Source organism: Biomphalaria glabrata, chromosome 9 (genome assembly GCF_947242115.1).
Source record: "Biomphalaria glabrata chromosome 9, xgBioGlab47.1, whole genome shotgun sequence".
NCBI classification, from domain to species: Eukaryota; Metazoa; Mollusca; class Gastropoda; family Planorbidae; genus Biomphalaria; species Biomphalaria glabrata.
In genome coordinates this window covers 38624511-38642207 of record NC_074719.1, presented here as the reverse complement: position 1 = coordinate 38642207, position 17697 = coordinate 38624511, and the positions used below count along the sequence as shown (strand labels likewise).

Sequence of the window (17697 nt, the reverse complement as noted above, 5' to 3'; positions counted from 1 at the left end):
AGACCCCCTTAGTGGCAATGGCGGGTAGTCTAAAATTTTCCCACTAACTCCAGGAAGAACCTATTCTAGGGCACAATAAACTTCTTCCGAAAGAATGAAGGGTCAGAATGTTATAAAGATTATGTACAAACACACACACACACATATAATATTTTTTTTCGCGAGTGGGGGGGGGGGAGAAAAAAAATCCCCCCCCCCCGAAAAAAAATCCTGGCTACGCCCATGTTATTGCTACTTTACTTTTTAGTCTTCTGTCCTAAAGTGTGTCTAAATTTAGTGATTTTACTAATGGTGTTACTCGAGGTCATATGTGTCTGTTTGTTATAAATGTCGCGGCCCTGTTTTTTGCGTCTTGTGTCCCCTATGACATACATTTTGGCTACTGGCTACGCCACTGAAGAAAATTTGACCTATAAATGTGCATGTTGTGTTAGTCTTTGTTCATTTACTTGTTGCTGAATGTTTGCGACAAATCACGTGTAAACACTGCAGTTAAAAAATCTAATTTAAAAAAACAAAAAACCTTTTATGTATGCGAGCGAAACAAAATATCAGTAATCGATTTTTAAACTCCTGACATATCTATGCACGAATTAGCCCAAGGGAAAAAAAAAATTGGAGTAGATAATCTCTTAGATTGTTCCCTGATTCAACTTGACTCAGCAGAAAATCTTTGTGGACAAATGCATGAAGATGGTACGCCTTCATCGATTGGCTGTTAGCTTATTAGTGTGGTAACGACCACTGAGTTCACGTGCAAGCGGTTCAATAGTAAAAAGCAGTAGGTCTAGGCTACAAGTCAACTATCATTACTTCAGTACAAGTAGCGAACATGGACTCTAGTGACACATCGGCAGGTAGGTTACATTTCTTAACAATAATTTTTAATTATTTTTTTTTAAACTTTCTGTATAATGGTTTTATTATTAATATTAAAAGTCGTAAAAGAATAGGAGAGTAAGGTTTTTGGACAGGAACTTGTTGTAAGGTCATTGACATTTATCTGCACACTTGACTTCCTTCCCGTTCACTGGCCTTTTTTTATCTTTAGGGCTAGTGTACTAATTACCAATGTCCTCCATTCAGAGACGGCGTTGTGGGGGTGGGGGGGGGGTGTCACAGCTCGAGGCCCCATTTTTATGTTAAAACAAGCAAAAGATAAAAAAAAAATTGTATGGGGAAGAACTTTACATGTACAACCCATATTCTTAATACTGTAGGTTTTATTTCCCTTTTCAATATCATACAAATACAAAAAAGTTACCACTTATTATTTCATTAATTGGTTAATTAACTTTCTTTTTACTGATTTATGTTTTGTTAGTGACAATGAATAATTGTGTTCAGTTTCAACTTGATCCGAGGATGAGGAGAGGGAGAAATAACGTTAAAAAAATTGTACTAGACAGACAGAGTGAATTGATATAAGCTTTCTAAAAAAATTAAAACAAATTAAATGAATGTGTTTTTTTTTTTGGTTCATAGATTTTAGAAAAATATTTAATCTATATGTAATCGAGTCTAGAAAAAAATTTGGCTGCCGTGTGGTTTGCACGTTGGCATGTCGTCTTGATGGTCAAGAACTGCTCCAAAGTCTTTCGGGAGGTTTAAGCAAGGATGTAATGTTCTTCATTTCTGAAAGGCGAGGTAGCCCAGTGGTAAACAGCTTGGACTCTGAACCGGAGGGTCCAGTGTTCGAACCCTGGTGAGGACTGGGAGTTTTAATTTCGGAATTTCTAGGGCGCCTCTGAGTCCACCTAGCTCTAATGGGTACCTGACATTAGTTTGTGAAAAGTAAAGGCGTTTGGTCGTTGTGCTGGCCACATGACAACCTCGTTAACCGTAGGCCACAGAAAAAGATGACCTTTGCATCATCTGCAAGATCAAAAGGTCTGAAAGGGAAACGTTACTCTGAAAGAAAACTTGTATAAACGTATATAAAAAAACAGAAGATCAACGATTTATTTGTCTATACATAGGGAAACAACAAAGACTAGAATGGGTATTAATGAAAACAAAATCAGACATAGTTAATGAGGTGCCACGCGTACCTCCTCAAAAGTCTTCCCGTACCCTTGAGGGGTACGCGTACCCCACTTTGGGAAACACTGGTCTACCGCATCCCTTCTTTTCCAGTCACTACTTTAACATTAACAAATGGCGTCTTAAGTTTGGGCTTACAACGCAGGAATCAGGAGCCTATTATGCATGGAACACAGCCTTGCTCAATCGTTAACGTTGGGATTGGATGGTATTGCCGGAGTAATGAACTAGAAAGCTGATGGCTGCCTGGCCGTCTGTTATGCGTTCAGCACTGTAGGCCTACTCATGATAGCTCCGAGTTGGAGCCCTCTGACATTCTCTAGAACTTAAAATATCTTCATTTTTGTTGGGATGTCTGATAGTGACGGAAATACCACGTGACCGTTACAGGCGAAAATAAGCGAGGAGAGTTGGGACTGAAAATGTCTCAAAGTTATACATATTAAAGAGATACAAAATAACTTACAACAGAGATAAGTCAATTTCGTCTTAAAAATTAGAATCTACAACAACGTAGTCCAATTTAGATTTGAATTAATTAAATTTGAAACGTTGAAAAACCAGCTAGATATCGCAGCTTGTTAGAATTCGAACTTAAGAATCACATTGAAGGAACTTTAAAAGGGATGGCTGGTCGTGTGGTATGTCGCCAAGAGTTCGTACACTGCCTGCTACCATCCCCCATGCTGCAGAAGTATTGCGCTTTGACGTAGGCGTCAGATAATCTTCATATCGAAAGATAACATACTTCTTTAAGACCTTGTAATATAAAGGGCAGATGATGTTTAGGTCATCTGTTTCTTTGGCCAACGGTTAACAAGCAGGGTGTTGTGTGGCCAGCACAACGACCAACCTTCTTTACTTTCCCCAACTAATGGTGATGAACCAGGGGAAAATTATTTATAAGTAGCACATACAATTTACACGAGTGACTATTATTTACACAAATAATAATAATAATAATAAACAAGAAAAAAAAACGCAACCATTATTGACATAACGTGAAATGGAAAAACAACGAAAATATGGGAACATAGGCTTGGAGATTAAGTGTTTATGGAATTTATTTAAAATAACAATATACTCCATTGTTATATCAACCGTGGGGATTATGACAACCGACCTCACAGATACCTTCAAGGCCCTTAAAATTCCTAAGAAGATTCTCGTTGCCTGTCAGAAGGCGGTACTGCTGCAGACCTGCCACATCACTCAGTGGAAACTGATAAAGGGACTACAATGAATTTTGTTTCTCTTAAACGAAACTCGATCCTGGCAGTGTCAGAGAATAAATAATCGTTCGTTTCTAACATAATAATAATAATCGTTATTACCCGTGAGGAAAATTGCTTTACAAGTGTGCATTACAAATACAATATATGATTAGAGAAAAACAATTAGTGCAATAGCAAACAAGATATACCTTCATACCCCTAGTTTCTCTTGAACATTACATACGAAATTGACAACAAAAAGTTACATTTCCTTAATGTATCCACAAACATTCACAAAGGGAAGAGGTCGGTCAAGTGGGTGGCGATCGCCCCCTACTCCCCAACACTACTTTGTGATCTGCACTTGGATTTGGGACAGCCTAACGTTCCCGACACACACACACGCACACGCACGCACACATCAACTGAAATGATGAAAGTTCAAAAGACACCTTCCACTGCACATACCTTGTTTGGAATGTTCACTCTCAAAGCTTGTTACAGTAATATGCTCTTTGTCTGCACCTTGACTTGATTCCGTTTACGTTCTGTTAAGCAATAGAGTTCCGTAAGAGAAAAGAAGAGAAAGTGATACTAAGAAATGTGGTGGCGATATAATGTACCCTAAAAAAATGTAACTGAAAAGAAGGAAGATACGAAGATATTTTGAAAGACAAAATAAACAATGTCAAGGACGTCATAATGAAAGGTCACTGTTGACAACAAAGTAATAGACTTTACTATACTTGAAGCCAGGTCACGTGGTTATGGTCTGACAAAGAGAACAATAATATATTTATCATAGTGAATCACTGTAACATTTTTTAAAAATTAATTAAAGATTTATAGACACAAATTTCACACAAATTATTGTATGGTTTATTAAAGCTACTTTTCACGATAAACGAAACAATGTCAAGGGCGCTACATCAATTTCAAAATTAAATACATTAATTAACTCTTTCTCTCCGTAATTATTTACCACATTCTGGTGGAATCAACGTTGGTATCGACTGTTAGGAGAGAAAGAGTTAAATATGAAATACGCCAATGCCATGCAATCTTGCTCTTCATGACCATGTTGCACGTATTTCTCACATTAGACATATATTTATAAGTACATTTTCTCATATCATGATGTCGAATGTCAAAAAGCAGGGGCCCGTAAAGAAGCCAAGCCCCTCACCCCGGGGGCTCCAAATACCTTGCTAATCCACTGATTGTCTGTCTGTTAAGCGTTCTGACCTCACCTGACGCTGTAATGTCCCTTTAATTGAGGTGTACAGCAAACCGTTAGTGGAACTCACAAATCACACGTTTGAAACACTCGTACCGAAATACCGCTCTTAACATTGTACTAGTCACATTTGACTGTGGGCAAAGTGTCCCCCAAACTCAAGATTTTTTTATGCCGTTTTATATTTTATAAATACAACAGATCAGTGATGCCCAACCTAATTCAATTTGCGGGTCATTTTAATTTCAAACACTAGTGTCGGGGGCCACATGATGAAAAAGATACAAAAACTTAATGAAATTGACCTGAAACTATTTTATTTCAAACCCGAGGATCTAGTACTTACATTGAATTATTGAGATATTTGAATTTTCTCTTTACAGTTCAAACAATGGCGTAAGTTCTGTTTATATTTTGTTGTTTTTGTCTTTTTTAAAACAGCCTCTGACTTTCTTTATAAAAACAAACATGGCTAGAAATGATATCATGGTCTACAAGAAAGTAAATATCTGTTCACTTTTCCTAGTAGATTCTATAGTCCTATTACATGACCGCACAAATGTTAAGTGCCTTGGTAGTAATCCATTAGAAAAGTGGCAATACTGTAACGTAGGTAAAGATACATTTTGAACATTTGGGGGGGGGGGATTTTCTATACTTTGTGCCGACGTTTCGACGGGCCGGATGGAAGCACGTTGCGGGTCGGATCTGGCCCGCGGGCCGTATTTTGGGCATCACTGCAATAGATAATAGACGATAACTCTAAAGTTGAGTAGGGCTATCGATTCGTGATTCAGCCAAATTATATATCACATTAAAATAATCCTCTCGTGATTTGACATAAGACTTAATGCCCCAGCCATAACATACCATTACGTTAATAGATATATCAGATATCGCATTGTAAGCTCAATGTTTTACCATGTACACATCTGCTTGTTTTTTTTTTTTTACAAAGCTTATCTTGACTCATTCCGTCTGTCTGTCTGTCTGGGTGGAGTCTTTTACACGTTGTTCCAATTCTCGGTCAAGTTAAAACTTTGCACAATTATTCATTGTAGACGAAAGCAAACGAATCAAATAAAAAAAAATGAACAGATTAGTTAACTAATTATTTGTAACTATTAATTTTGTTTTCTAGAGAAAATTTACTAAGTTAAGGGAGGATAAGACCATTGTAGAGAATTTGGTCATTCGCAAAAAAAAATAAAAAATGTTAAACTAACTATAGACATTAAAACTTTCTATTTTTATAAGAACTTGAATAGTTAAAAGACAAACACGTTGGCCTTCCATCGTGGGGTTTGAGCAACTTTTTAAAAGTGTTTATTTTCTTTAAAATTGATTTTGAAAAGCCAGCACTGAAGCCTTCTCCCAGATACACCGCTCCCTCTCCCCAAATGGACCACAAAAATGATTGGACCATATCGCACTGAGCATGCTATAAACATAAAAGTTGCGCTAAATCAAAACATTTAATACAAATAATTTCAATCGTACAACTTTATTATTATACATACTAAAATTCACGACTAAAAAGTATGTTGGGAGGGGGGGTCGTTAAAATATTGCCCAAAAATAAAACAATAGGGTGTTCAGGCCCTAATAAACAAGAGGGTGTTCCGGCCCTAATAAACACTATAAAGTGAAATGCGAGTATGAGAATATTTCTCCAATTGAAGCACGTCTCTTTTCAGTGAGCAGAAGAAAACCTGGGTTGATGCCCTTGGATGATTACGTCGCTCCGCCTCACTATGACCCTGCCATTATCGAGCTTGAAAAAGCGATTGACCTGGCCGAGAAATCCGGGGTCATTCCCGAGCTGGTGGAGTCCCTAAAACGTACCAGAGAGCTGATAGGGCAGAGAGACGAGTTCACTGTGTTCTGTACCTCAAGTGAGAGTCCAACTTGCAAAGACATCTACGACAAAACCTGCACCCACGACTGGAGGAAAGTGTTCGATGAAGGGAGAACAACCTGGAATCTCTCACCTGTTATGATGACAGGTCAACTTGAAGGTACCTTTTTGTTTGTCTATTACCAATCAAGCTTAACTTGTAAATAAACTTGTTTATTTGTCAGGAGCGTAGCTAGGAATTTTCCATTGTTTGAGGGCCCAGGGGGTTTGATCTCATTGGGGGCCCCTGCATTTTTCGTATACTTAATTTTTAATGTAAAATACACTCATTTCGGGGTCTCCTTCAAGCCCCCTCCTCCCCCCCCCCCCACCCTAGCTACGCCACTGTAATTAGTGTCACGTAAGAAATTGTGTCAAGTCTTTTTTTTTCCTTCTTCTTCCTCATTCTTATTGTTATGTTGGAGCGTTCAGATGACTAGACCAACACATGAGATGAACTGCGCAGTGGTTTTTAAACCAGGCAGCTCTCCATATAGTTATTTTTCTATTGGGGTGTTTTGGGGCAAGTATCTTGTATGGGCCTCTTGGTAAAGAGAGCAGTTTTGAAGGACATGGTCAGCATTCTCTGGTGACACTCCACATGGGCAGATTTGACTGGTTCCTATTTTGAGCTTCCGGTACATATGTTGTCTCATTCTGTTGTGTCCGGTCCTGAGTCGAAAGATTAAACGAGGATCTTGTCGGGATAGCTTTTAATAGGCATCATCTTTCTTGTGATTCGGATGAAGTCTTTTAACTAAAATATAGTTTCGAAACGAAAATGTAGCTTAAAATAGTTCAGGGGACATAATAATTTAATTAACTACGAAATAACAGGAAGAGGAAATATTCGAGAAGCTAGGGCTAGATTATGTAAATGTTTAAGTTATATAACGGTCATTTTGCAAATACAATTAAAACAAATGAAAATTAAAATGATTCAAAAGAGAAATTAATCATATAAAGTCTATTTCTTACGAACATGTATTTTAAGTTTTATAATTAGATTTGCTGATTTTATGTCCTGAATAAGTTACATCGGTTTTACGATTCAGTTCAACGTTCAGACTTCATGACTAACTTTACACTTAAGGCTAGGTTACATATAAAATAATAGTGACAGACACATCTTGTGTAATAGGTCAGATTCAATATGTTGGGATAACGGACAATTTACCTTTGACTCGTGTCATGTTTTACCATTTGTGTGTGTGTGTGTGTATGTATGTGTGTGAGTGTGTTGTCTGTTTGCCCATCTTTTATATATACAACTAAAAAACTGATACAAAAATTATTAATGATAATAAAAATCATTTATTGGTGTATTTCAAAGTCACTTTTGTGAGTACCTACAGCGAGTTTGTGCATGGAACACAAACTCTTTTTGTTATCTTGTCATTTACAAGTAGATATTCGTAAATTTTATAAACTTTTCCCCCCTTATATTCGCTGTTCCATCTACCAGGTCAGTTTTTAAAGTCCATTGTTAGTATACAGAAAGCAAAGAAGATTTTGGACATTGGCATGTTTACGGGATACAGCGCACTGTCATTAGCAGAAGCTCTGCCAGGTAAACTTTAGGATGAGTTACAAGTTTCACACTATGCCAGTTCAGATTGTGTAGGAATTGTTTAAATTTCCAATGACAGGATTTTATTAAAGTTGTTTCAATTTTTTTTTAATAAGCAAGTACTTTTTAGAGTATATTTTTTCCTTAATCGTTATCTTTTTACAATACAATACTAAAATTAAAATATTAATTGAATGAATGTGAGGTTTGTGGCTTAGAGGCTAAAACCACTTTGGCCACCTAATAAGAGTGCTCGAGTTTGAATCCCGAGCTGTGTTTGATGAGCGCCTAAAGGCATCACGGAAACCTTCTTCCAGATACCCCCCCTCCACTGGTCCCTAGCGCACTGAGCATGCTATAAGCATGAACATTCACCTGTTCATCAGTCTGTTGAACCGTTGGGGTTCCATATAATATCTGTAAATTGTCTTTTTCCATGCCTCTCTGTATTTTGCCTTGGATAGAATTTCTTTCAACGACAGGCCTGTCCATTCCTTTAAAATGTCTACCCTCGCTTTCTTTGTCTGCCTTTTCTTCTTTTTCCTGTTAATGTTCCCTGGAGGAAGGTCTTTGCTAGCCTCGAGGACCTTGTGATATGGCCATACTGTTTTAGTTTGCGTTTTTGTTTTACAGAAGTTAATTACTGTCAATAAACATGGACGATGCTATATATAAAAGCAATTTTTAAAAAGTACAATTACTTTCCTTTAATTTTTAGCTTTAAAGCAAATGACTTTTTATTTTGGATAAACTTATCTATATTCTAATATTTCTGACAGAGGATGGCGAAATGTGGACCATAGATTTTGATGAATATCTCAAGACTTTTGTACAAAACATAACACAATCATCACCCCATGGACAAAAGATCAAATACTTAATTGGTAAATTCTTCTTCGTTTTTCTCTTGAGTATAAGAGATTGAAATAGTTTTAAATATTAACAGTAATGCTATCAATTATCATATATCTGATCTTCATCGCACGGAGTTCTACTAATCATCTTTAACTCTTTCTCTCCGCAATTATTTACCACATTCTGATGGAATCAACGTTTGTATCGTCGGTTAGGAGAGAAAGAGTTAAACGATTTCTTTGGGATTTTCTAACCATTAAACTCCACGATGCAGAATGTAGATAAAAGTAAGCAAGTGTTTCTTGCAGCTCACCTTTCAGGCCAAAGACTTTTAGAACTTTTTTACATGGCATAAATTAATAGAAAAACCTGAAGAGGATTGAGAGTTAATATTAAAATTATGACTTTGTAGAGTCGCAGTTTATTGAATGCATTAAATTCAAGAATGTATTTCTTTAGTGTATTTAATTTAAGGTAGAGACACAGTTACAAACTAGTTTATGTCATGTAATATGGAGTGGCAAGGATACTCTCTAAAACAGGTCGTGACAGAATACATTTAAATAAAAAAAGGATGATTTATTTCAGGTAATGCATTAGAGATTCTTGAGAAGCTGCGACAGGATGGGCAAATATTCGACATCGTTTTTCTAGATGCAGCTAAAGTTGAATATAAAGATTATTTGGAGGTAAAGGAAGAAATAGTCGATTTTTAATGGGGTTTTTTTTTTCTTGGTTTCTTGAATTTTTCATGAACCCTCAAAATGTACTATTCCAAATGATCTATTTAACTCTACCACACAAAAAAAAAGGTGCTAAGTCTGATTTCTCTAACTACTTTTTAAAAAGCTCATAATAACTCGCTCTGTCTGTCTGGTAAATATTTTGTACACGTTATTTCTCCCACACCCCAATCTGGGATGAAGCTGTAGTTTTGGACACTTATTTCTTTCACTTACAAAACAAAAATCATTTTTTAAAAATATCCAGTTAGCTAAAATACTATTGGTAATTAATTATTTTGCTTGGTATAACAAACAAAGGAAAGAATTTGTACTTGATTGATGTGGTGGTTTATGTTGTTTTTGTTTCCTTTATACCTTTTAAAGAGAGAGAAAAGTTTGAAACTAACAATAGATAACAAAAAAACTTATATTTTCATATCTAAGTCCCTGGAACAGTGTTAATGTCTTACTTTGTAGCCCTTGAGTTCGAATTCAGTTCGTTCACTTAAAAAATACATTTCAAAAGCGATCACCCGGATACCCCATTCTTTCTCTACCCCCACCACCACCACTGGCCCAGGCAGGTGATCGGTTCATAGCGCATTAAAAAAGCTAAAAGCATGAAATTGCGCTAAACAAAAACAATTGGTAAAAAAAAAACCTTGCAACCGCACAGATTTATTATTGTTAACCTAGATGCCTCTTAAATGTAATTACTTGACTGATCCAAACTAATCCATTCAACTACGCTAAATATAAGCTCTTTTTTTTTTTAATAATTTGCTTATGTTTCTCTTGTTATTACGCTGTTTTCAGTAGAATGAAAAATATATAGACAGACCGGTTGACTAAATTGTATAGTTTTTTGTTAACCTGTTTAAATTCTTGATAGTGTATTTGGCTATTCACTACTTTAAGATTGCAATGACACGTACTTCAGTAGAAAACCCGTTATATCACAACTAACACAATATGCAGCACTCCCGTTTGTCACCATAGACCATGGGCGGACTGGCTATATGGGCATTCGGGCAAATGCCCGGTGGGCCGGTATCCAAATGGGCTGTTAGGGCCACGAAAGGACCACATGGTTGCCACGGTGGCATGAATCAAATTGTTAAAGGTTTTATAAAACCTTATAAAAAGGCCCTCCCTCTGAGCGTTGTGTTAAAAAAATCTTTCACAGACTCTATAGGGTGTAATACTGTTTTAATCTAACACATTTTCCAAACTATTGTGATAGCCTACATCCGTCAATAGTGCTACTAGTAGTCTTCATTCTTTTAGGACCTACACATTTAGCGATTAAAAAGCAACATAAGGCCTATATTTCTATAAAGATATAGAGTTCTATGTATGCATGCATATCGACACATTATCAAACTTAACATAATGACTTTGAGGACAGGTAGACCTAGAATTGGATGCCCATCATGTGATATACAAGGTATGGGCCGGATTGTATAGAAATGCCTGAGCCGATTTCGACACCCAGTCCGCCCTTGCCATAGACATATGGTGGGACAGAATGGCTAGTTTTGTGTTTCTTTCTGTCTGACTCTTTCTTTTCCTCTATCTAAATCTATCTCCCCCCCCCCTCTCTCTCTCTCTCATTCTGCTATAATAATGGAGTCAGATTGAACATGGCGTTGGAAAAAAGGGATTTAACTCTTCCTATGTATCTTTTGTTTTTCCAAAACTTATTCTTTCCCTTTCTATCATTGGCATTCATGCGAGTTTAAGCAAGACCAATCGTCACAGAAGGCCTGAACACAGACCTGCTACGTCGCAACCTGTGGGCAGTGAGTTCAGTGGATTGTTGCGTCACAAGTCTGTACGACGTGGCAATGATCTATTGGTTTCAACTGCCCACAGGTTGCGACGGTGCTGGTCAGTGTCAAGGCCTTCTATAGTAATTGGTCCCGATTTAAGCACCCTATTGTTTAAATAGTAACATAGGTACCTTTCTTTATATGCATAAAACATGCATAATATAAAAAGTCCTTTTTAAACAACAAAAAAAAACTTTTCAAAAGGGAAGAACTCCACACTTACAACTATATATCTCAGTAATATAGAAGGTTTCTCCTTTTCTTTCTTTTTTTTTGATATCAAACAAAATAATTAATTACCAATAATTAATAGACTAATTCGTTAATTTAAAAAGAAAAGATTAGTGCTGTGTTAGATATAATTAACTATTGCTTAAAGTTTAAGCTTTATCCGAGAAATGTGGGGAGAAACAAGTGTTTAAACTTTTTATTAGACAGGGTTGATATAAACTTTGTTTAAAAAAATGTATTGGAAGTGTTTTGAACAACTTGTTAATCAGAGTAATCTGCTCTTTTTATCCTATGATTTTAGGATCCCATTTACGTTTTTACAACTCATTCTGTCTGTTTAGAAACAAGTGTGTAAACTTTATTTATTTATTTCTCCCACACGAATCAATATAAAAAAAAAAGTAACCGATTAAACAATACATTATTGGAAACTATTTTGTTTAATAGCATCACGGGAAACTAATACTTCAGTGTTCATGGATATAGCTAAATTAGTTGAGTTTATTAAATAATTGTTAACGCTATCATAATCTTCAGTAATTATTTTTATTTTATTGTATTTTTATGTTGATGTTTTTTTAAATATCGTATTAATAATTTTTTTTCAGTATGCTTTTGAGAAGAATCTTTTGGCACCGAGAGGGACTGTACTAGTGGACAACTCCTATCAGTTTGGCGAAAGCTACTCAGAAGAAGAGACGATTTCTAAAAAGTTTGCCAAGAGAGTAGCTTTTGATACGTCCTTACACTCAGTAAGTCACTTGTTTCACTGGCAAACACATACTTACACACTCTCTTTGTGTCTCTCTCCCTCTGTCTCTGTCTATCTCTCTCTCCCTCTCTCTGTCTATCTCTCTCTTTCTCTCTCTGTCTGTCTCTCTATCTGTCTGTATCTCTCTATCTGTCCCTCTTTCTGTCTCTCCATCTGTCTCTGTCTTTTCATCTGTCTCTCTCTGTCTGTCTCTCTTTCTGTCTGTCTCTCTCCCTCTCTGTCTCTATCTCTCCTCTCTCTGTCTATCTCTCTCTTTCCCTCTCTCATTCTGTCTCTCTCTCCTCTCTCTGTCTGTCTCTCTATCTGTCTGTGTCTCTCTATCTGTCCCTCTTTCTGTCTCTTCATCTGTCTCTTTCTTTCTGTCTCTCTCCCTCTCTCTATCTATCTGTGTCTCTCTATCTATCCCTCTCTCTCTGTCTCTCCATCTGTCTCTTTCTGTTTGTCTCCCTCCCTCTCTCTGTTAGTCTCTCTCTCTATCCCTCCCTCTGTCTATTTCTCTCTTCCCCCCCTCTCTCTCTCTGTCTGTCTCTCTCTCCTTACACGTCTCTCTCTCTCTCTTTCTCTGTCTCAATCTGCCCCCGTCTTTTTGCCACTGTCACTGTTTCTGCCTCTCAGTGTGTGTACGTTTAATACAAATACGCCATCAACAATTTTGGAATAAGGAAATGGAGAGTTGTCTTCGAAACTAAATATATTTGTGTAAGTGTAACCCAGACTATTTACTATTTTTTTTATTCTTACAGGTTTTGGTGCCAATTAGAGATGGAATAATGGTTATCCGTAGGGTGGTTGATGTTGAAGGCGGTGTAACAGAATCCAGCAACTAGAAATAATTTTTAATATTTACATTTTAAAATGCATTTCTCAAATGTTCACTTATATTTTAATTATTTTTAGCATTTATATATTGTTATAGCTGTTTCGTCAAAATAAAGTTTATTTTTATTTAGTTTATAAAATGCTTTTTGCTCACTGTCTACTAAATTTTAATTTTTTTTTTAGCAATGACAGGGTTCTTTTAAAAAAGAAAGTCTGTATATTGCTATTTTCCCAGTACATCTTACATAGTGTATCAGGCATCTTGTGTTCTCGTGCTAATCTTGATTTCATTTGTATTTCCTGTTCATTTCTTGCCTTTTTTTTTGAGGAAACAGTATTTGTGCTTTTCATTAAGCCTTTTCATCATCGGAATCCTTGGGCTTAGGGCCTCTTTTCTTTGCCTCTTTTCTTTGCCTCTTTTCTTTGCCTCTTTTCTTTGCCTCTTTTCTTGCCTCTTTTCTTTGCCTCTTTTCTTTGCCTCTTTTCTTTGCCTCTTTTGTGGACGTTTTTTTTTATTAAAAATTTTCACATCTACCAACTGTACTTCTTATAACTAATGTACAAAACAATATTTTTTCAGCTTTTTGAAGTTTTTACTCCACATTTTTGTGTAGCTTTAACAGAACAGAGACTGACATATTATGTATATATATATGGAGGGCGTGGTGGCTGAGCGGTTAAGCGCTTGGCTTCCGAACCTGGGTTCGAATCTTGGTGTGACTGATTTTGAATTCCGGGGTTTTCAGGGCACCCCTGAGTCCACCCAACTCTAATGGGTGCCTGACTTTAGTTTGGGAAAGTAAAGGCGGTTGGTCGTTGTGCTGGCCACATAACACCCTGCTCGTTAACAGTTGGTTAAATAAACAGATGATCTTAACATCATCTGCCCTATAGATCACAAGATCTGAAAGGGGTGCTTTTCTTTCTTTTTTTAAAATATTTGAATAAGAAACGCGGTGGCTGAGCGGTAAAGCATACATACTATTATCACCAATGTAAGGCCACTTGTACTGTTTCGTACGTTTCTTTATTGAACTGAATCTAGCTAAAACTAAACTTCGTCTTCTGTGATGACAACCCATAAGTGCTTGAAACTTAATATAAAAAAAAAACACCGACATGCTAATGTGTTCAAATAACCAAGAAGTTGATACTATATTAAACGTGTCCCAAACTTAAAAAGTTAAGATGCAAATTTTTAATTTTGGTCCTATAAGGCAATTGACCGAAAGGACAATGCACTTAGATTGATATACTGGCAAGGATATCGGTAAATTTGCAAATATCTCAGAAGTCACAAATAGGCTACGTTGCGCCGATGGTATATTATATGGCTGCCTGGTCATGTGGTATGCATTCTGAAACATCTAAAACAGAGTTTACAATATGCAGAGCTCAGTAAGGTTTTGAAGAAAGAACAGGAAAATATTTTATGAAATCCTTTCTTTTTTTTATAAAACAAAGCTTATCTAAAGGGGAAGAACTCCGACCTAAAAATATATCTTCCAATAATATACTAATTATTTCCCTCATTCGATATCAAACAAAATAATTAACTATCAATAATTAATTGACTCATGAGTATTTTTGTTTATTTATTCCTGTTTTGTTAGGTACACTAAATAATTGTTTAAAGTATCAACTTCATTGGAGAATGAGTAATGGAGAAATAGCGTTAACAATTATTGAGGGGACTAAACCCAACACATTTAGCCATATCTGTGAATACTGAAGTTTAAGTTTATCTTGTTGTTATTAAACAAAATAATGAATTACCAGTAATTAATTGTCTAATTGGTTACTTTTTTTTAATTGATTCATGTCTTGTCTATGTCATTGAATAATTTTCGAAAGTTTCAGACTGATCCGAGAATGGTAGTGGGAGAAATAACGTGTGCAGTTATTCAAGGGACAACACCCAACATATTTAGCCTAATCTGTGAATACTGAAGGATTAATTTTTGGTTTCAAACAAAATAATTAATAATAATAATTAATTGACTAATCTGTCCTTTTTTTGATTGATTGATGCATTGTCTACGCCATTCTACGCCAATGAATAATTGTGCGAAGTTTCAACTTCATCCGAGACTAGGTGTAGAAGAAATAGCATGTTAAAAACATTTTACCAGACAGACAGACAGAGTGAGTTGATATAAGCTTTGAAACAAGCAAAACAAAAAAAAAAAGCTTATCTACGAGAAAGAACTGCTAATTACTGCCAGGGTTTAACTCCCTGTGAGCTAAGGCCTCTCTACTAGCGTAGTCTTATGAATATGAAAGATTATATAGTTATCTATTGTTTCTATTTCATTTTTGTGTTCACTAATCTAATATAAAGAGGAGTAATTTAGCTCATACGACCAATTCAGTGAAGTACTATGTTGTGTTTTACATTCATATACCAAACAAAGTAATTTATTATATTACAAATAATTAGGTAAAAAAATAATTGTGCGAAATTTCAGCTTGATCCGAGATTGGGTGTCGTAGAAATAACGTGTACAAACTTTTTGGCCAGACAGACATACAGACACACAGAGTGAGTTGATATAAGCTTTGTAGTTTAAAAAACAAAACAAAATAAATACGTAAGTTATCTTTTTCAGATTAAAATTTGAGTACGATATCCTCCCTTGCGCAAAAAAAAAAAATGTAGCCTATATAGATTGCTGGTATTTGTTTTTTAATAAGTAGGTCAATATAAAGTAGGCTAAAGCAGGGGAGAGCAGCCTACTAGTCTCAGTCGGGTGACATTCGTCTGCTGTGTTTTTGTTTGCAACGGTAAACATCTTACGGGAAGCAAGATTTAGAAGTATGTCACTGTTTGTTTTTTCACTCTGTTTGTGTGCAGAAAGTTTGAAATGACATTTTAATTGGATATTCACTCGTTAGCCTTTTTTATGGATTTTTGTGTTTATAGTTTTTCATTCCATTCTAGACTCTACACTCTAGGTCTAGGTCTAGATCTAAATTCATTCCAGACTACTCTACTGTACATCGAAATCCTCACAATGTTGTAGAAGTCTTAGTAAGTCTAGTTTACGCTTGAGCAGACATGTCACCGTGTGTATAGACTAGGTAATGATGTCAGATCTACCTGACAACGTCACGTATTTGCCGCCCACTTCTTAATTAATATATCTAGACCTATCTATTGTGGGATCTTTACAGGAGCGTTACTGAAGGCCAGATTCTATCTATGTAAGTACGCACTCAAGACCTAGACAAGCTATACGCCTATAGGCTATATTATACCTATATTAAGGAAATCTAGACTAAATCTAAATCTAGTTAGGATCTACTCATCTAGTAGATCTAGAACTAGATTCTAGTACTGCTAGATCTAATCTAGTAGTATTCTAGATCTAGATAAGTAACAACATTCCTTTTTATCTATAGACTCTATATCTAGATCTACATCTTTTAAAGTCTAGTTCTATATAGGCCCTATGCATAACAACAGTAACATAGAATGTAGACTATAATCTAAATCTAGTGTATACTTTTTAAAAATTTAGCATTGAAATACATGTGCAATCAAGGACTCTCTCTCTCACTCTCTCTCTAATATATCTAGATTTAGATAGCCTATATGTGTGTGTGTGTTAATGTCGGCCCACACTATCCGGTCCCTTAAATATAGCGTGCCATATGTTAATTATGGTCATCCATTCGTAACTGCACTCAATATGTAAAGTTTGAAAATGCACTGAAAACTCAGCCATGCCCGTTTTTGTATTTTAAATGTAGCTAAGTTGGTAGACCGTAGGGGCCTAGGTAGGGGTTCTTGGGGTTCAAACCCCCCCCGAAATGAAATCACCCCCCGCAGGGGGGGGGGGAAGGAATTAAGTGACTGATTTTTGCTTTCATTTGTTTATTTTAGGTGAGATTTTAATACTAAATCATCAGTTTCCACAGCACAGCCAAGGCAGTTTTGAGTTAAAACCCCCTACCAGGGGGTTTTGAGATTTAAAAAAACACCTATCAGGGGGTTTTGAGATACAAATCCCTCTACCAGGGGGCTTTGAGTTTAAAACCCCCTACAGGGGGTTTAGAATTTTAAACCCCCTACCAGAGGTTTTTGCAGTTAAATTCCCTCTTCTATAAAACAAAACAAAAAAAATGCAAACAACAATCCCCAAATTCCAACAGCACAGTTGAGGAAGATTTTGATTTTAAAACCCCCTCCTAAATTTACGATAAACCCCATCTTCAATATAAAAAAGCAAATTACACACTCAAAATTCTATGAGCGTAGCCAAAGGGGTTTTGAGTTTAAACCCCCCTCCCCTCCAGTGAGGGTTTGAAGCTAAAAAGTACCTCTTCAATATAAAAAAAAAAGCAAATTACACACTCAAAAATCTATGAGCGTAGCCAAAGGGGTTTTGAGTTTAAATCACCCTTCTCCAGATGGCTTTTTCTTTAAAGTTTAAAACCCCTCCAGATGGTTTTGAGTTTAAAATTCCCCTACAGAGCGTTTAGAGTTGAAAACCTCTCTC

General features: G+C 36.2%; 2 protein-coding genes across 3 annotated transcripts in view; both read left to right on the top strand.

Moving 5' to 3' along the window:
• Positions 1 to 490: 490 nt before the first annotated feature.
• On the top strand, positions 491 to 14621 carry LOC106068359 (uncharacterized). Its single transcript, XM_056040807.1, has 7 exons — positions 491 to 857; positions 6192 to 6512; positions 7857 to 7961; positions 8741 to 8845; positions 9405 to 9505; positions 12213 to 12356; positions 13120 to 14621. Exons 1-7 carry the CDS (start codon positions 833 to 835, stop codon positions 13201 to 13203), a joined length of 885 nt encoding a protein of 294 aa, XP_055896782.1. The 5' UTR covers positions 491 to 832; the 3' UTR covers positions 13204 to 14621.
• Positions 14622 to 15923: 1302 nt separating this feature from the next.
• LOC106071617 (uncharacterized) overlaps positions 15924 to 17697 on the top strand; it is a 41307-nt gene continuing 39533 nt past the window's right edge. The window contains exon 1 of one of the 2 annotated variants that reach the window (XM_056040663.1): positions 15924 to 16010. The gene's annotated coding sequence lies outside the window, so the exon portion shown is untranslated. Of the gene's footprint in view, positions 16400 to 17697 lie in introns of both variants that reach the window. The other variant, XM_056040661.1, reaches the window with a different exon arrangement.

Coding starts and splice junctions, on each gene's coding strand:
- LOC106068359 (XM_056040807.1), top strand. CDS start 833: ATGGACTCTAGTGACACATCGGCAG. Junction 9,506..12,212: donor AATATAAAGATTATTTGGAG/GTAAAGGAAGAA, acceptor ATTTTTTTTCAG/TATGCTTTTGAGAAGAATCT. Junction 12,357..13,119: donor TTGATACGTCCTTACACTCA/GTAAGTCACTTG, acceptor TTATTCTTACAG/GTTTTGGTGCCAATTAGAGA.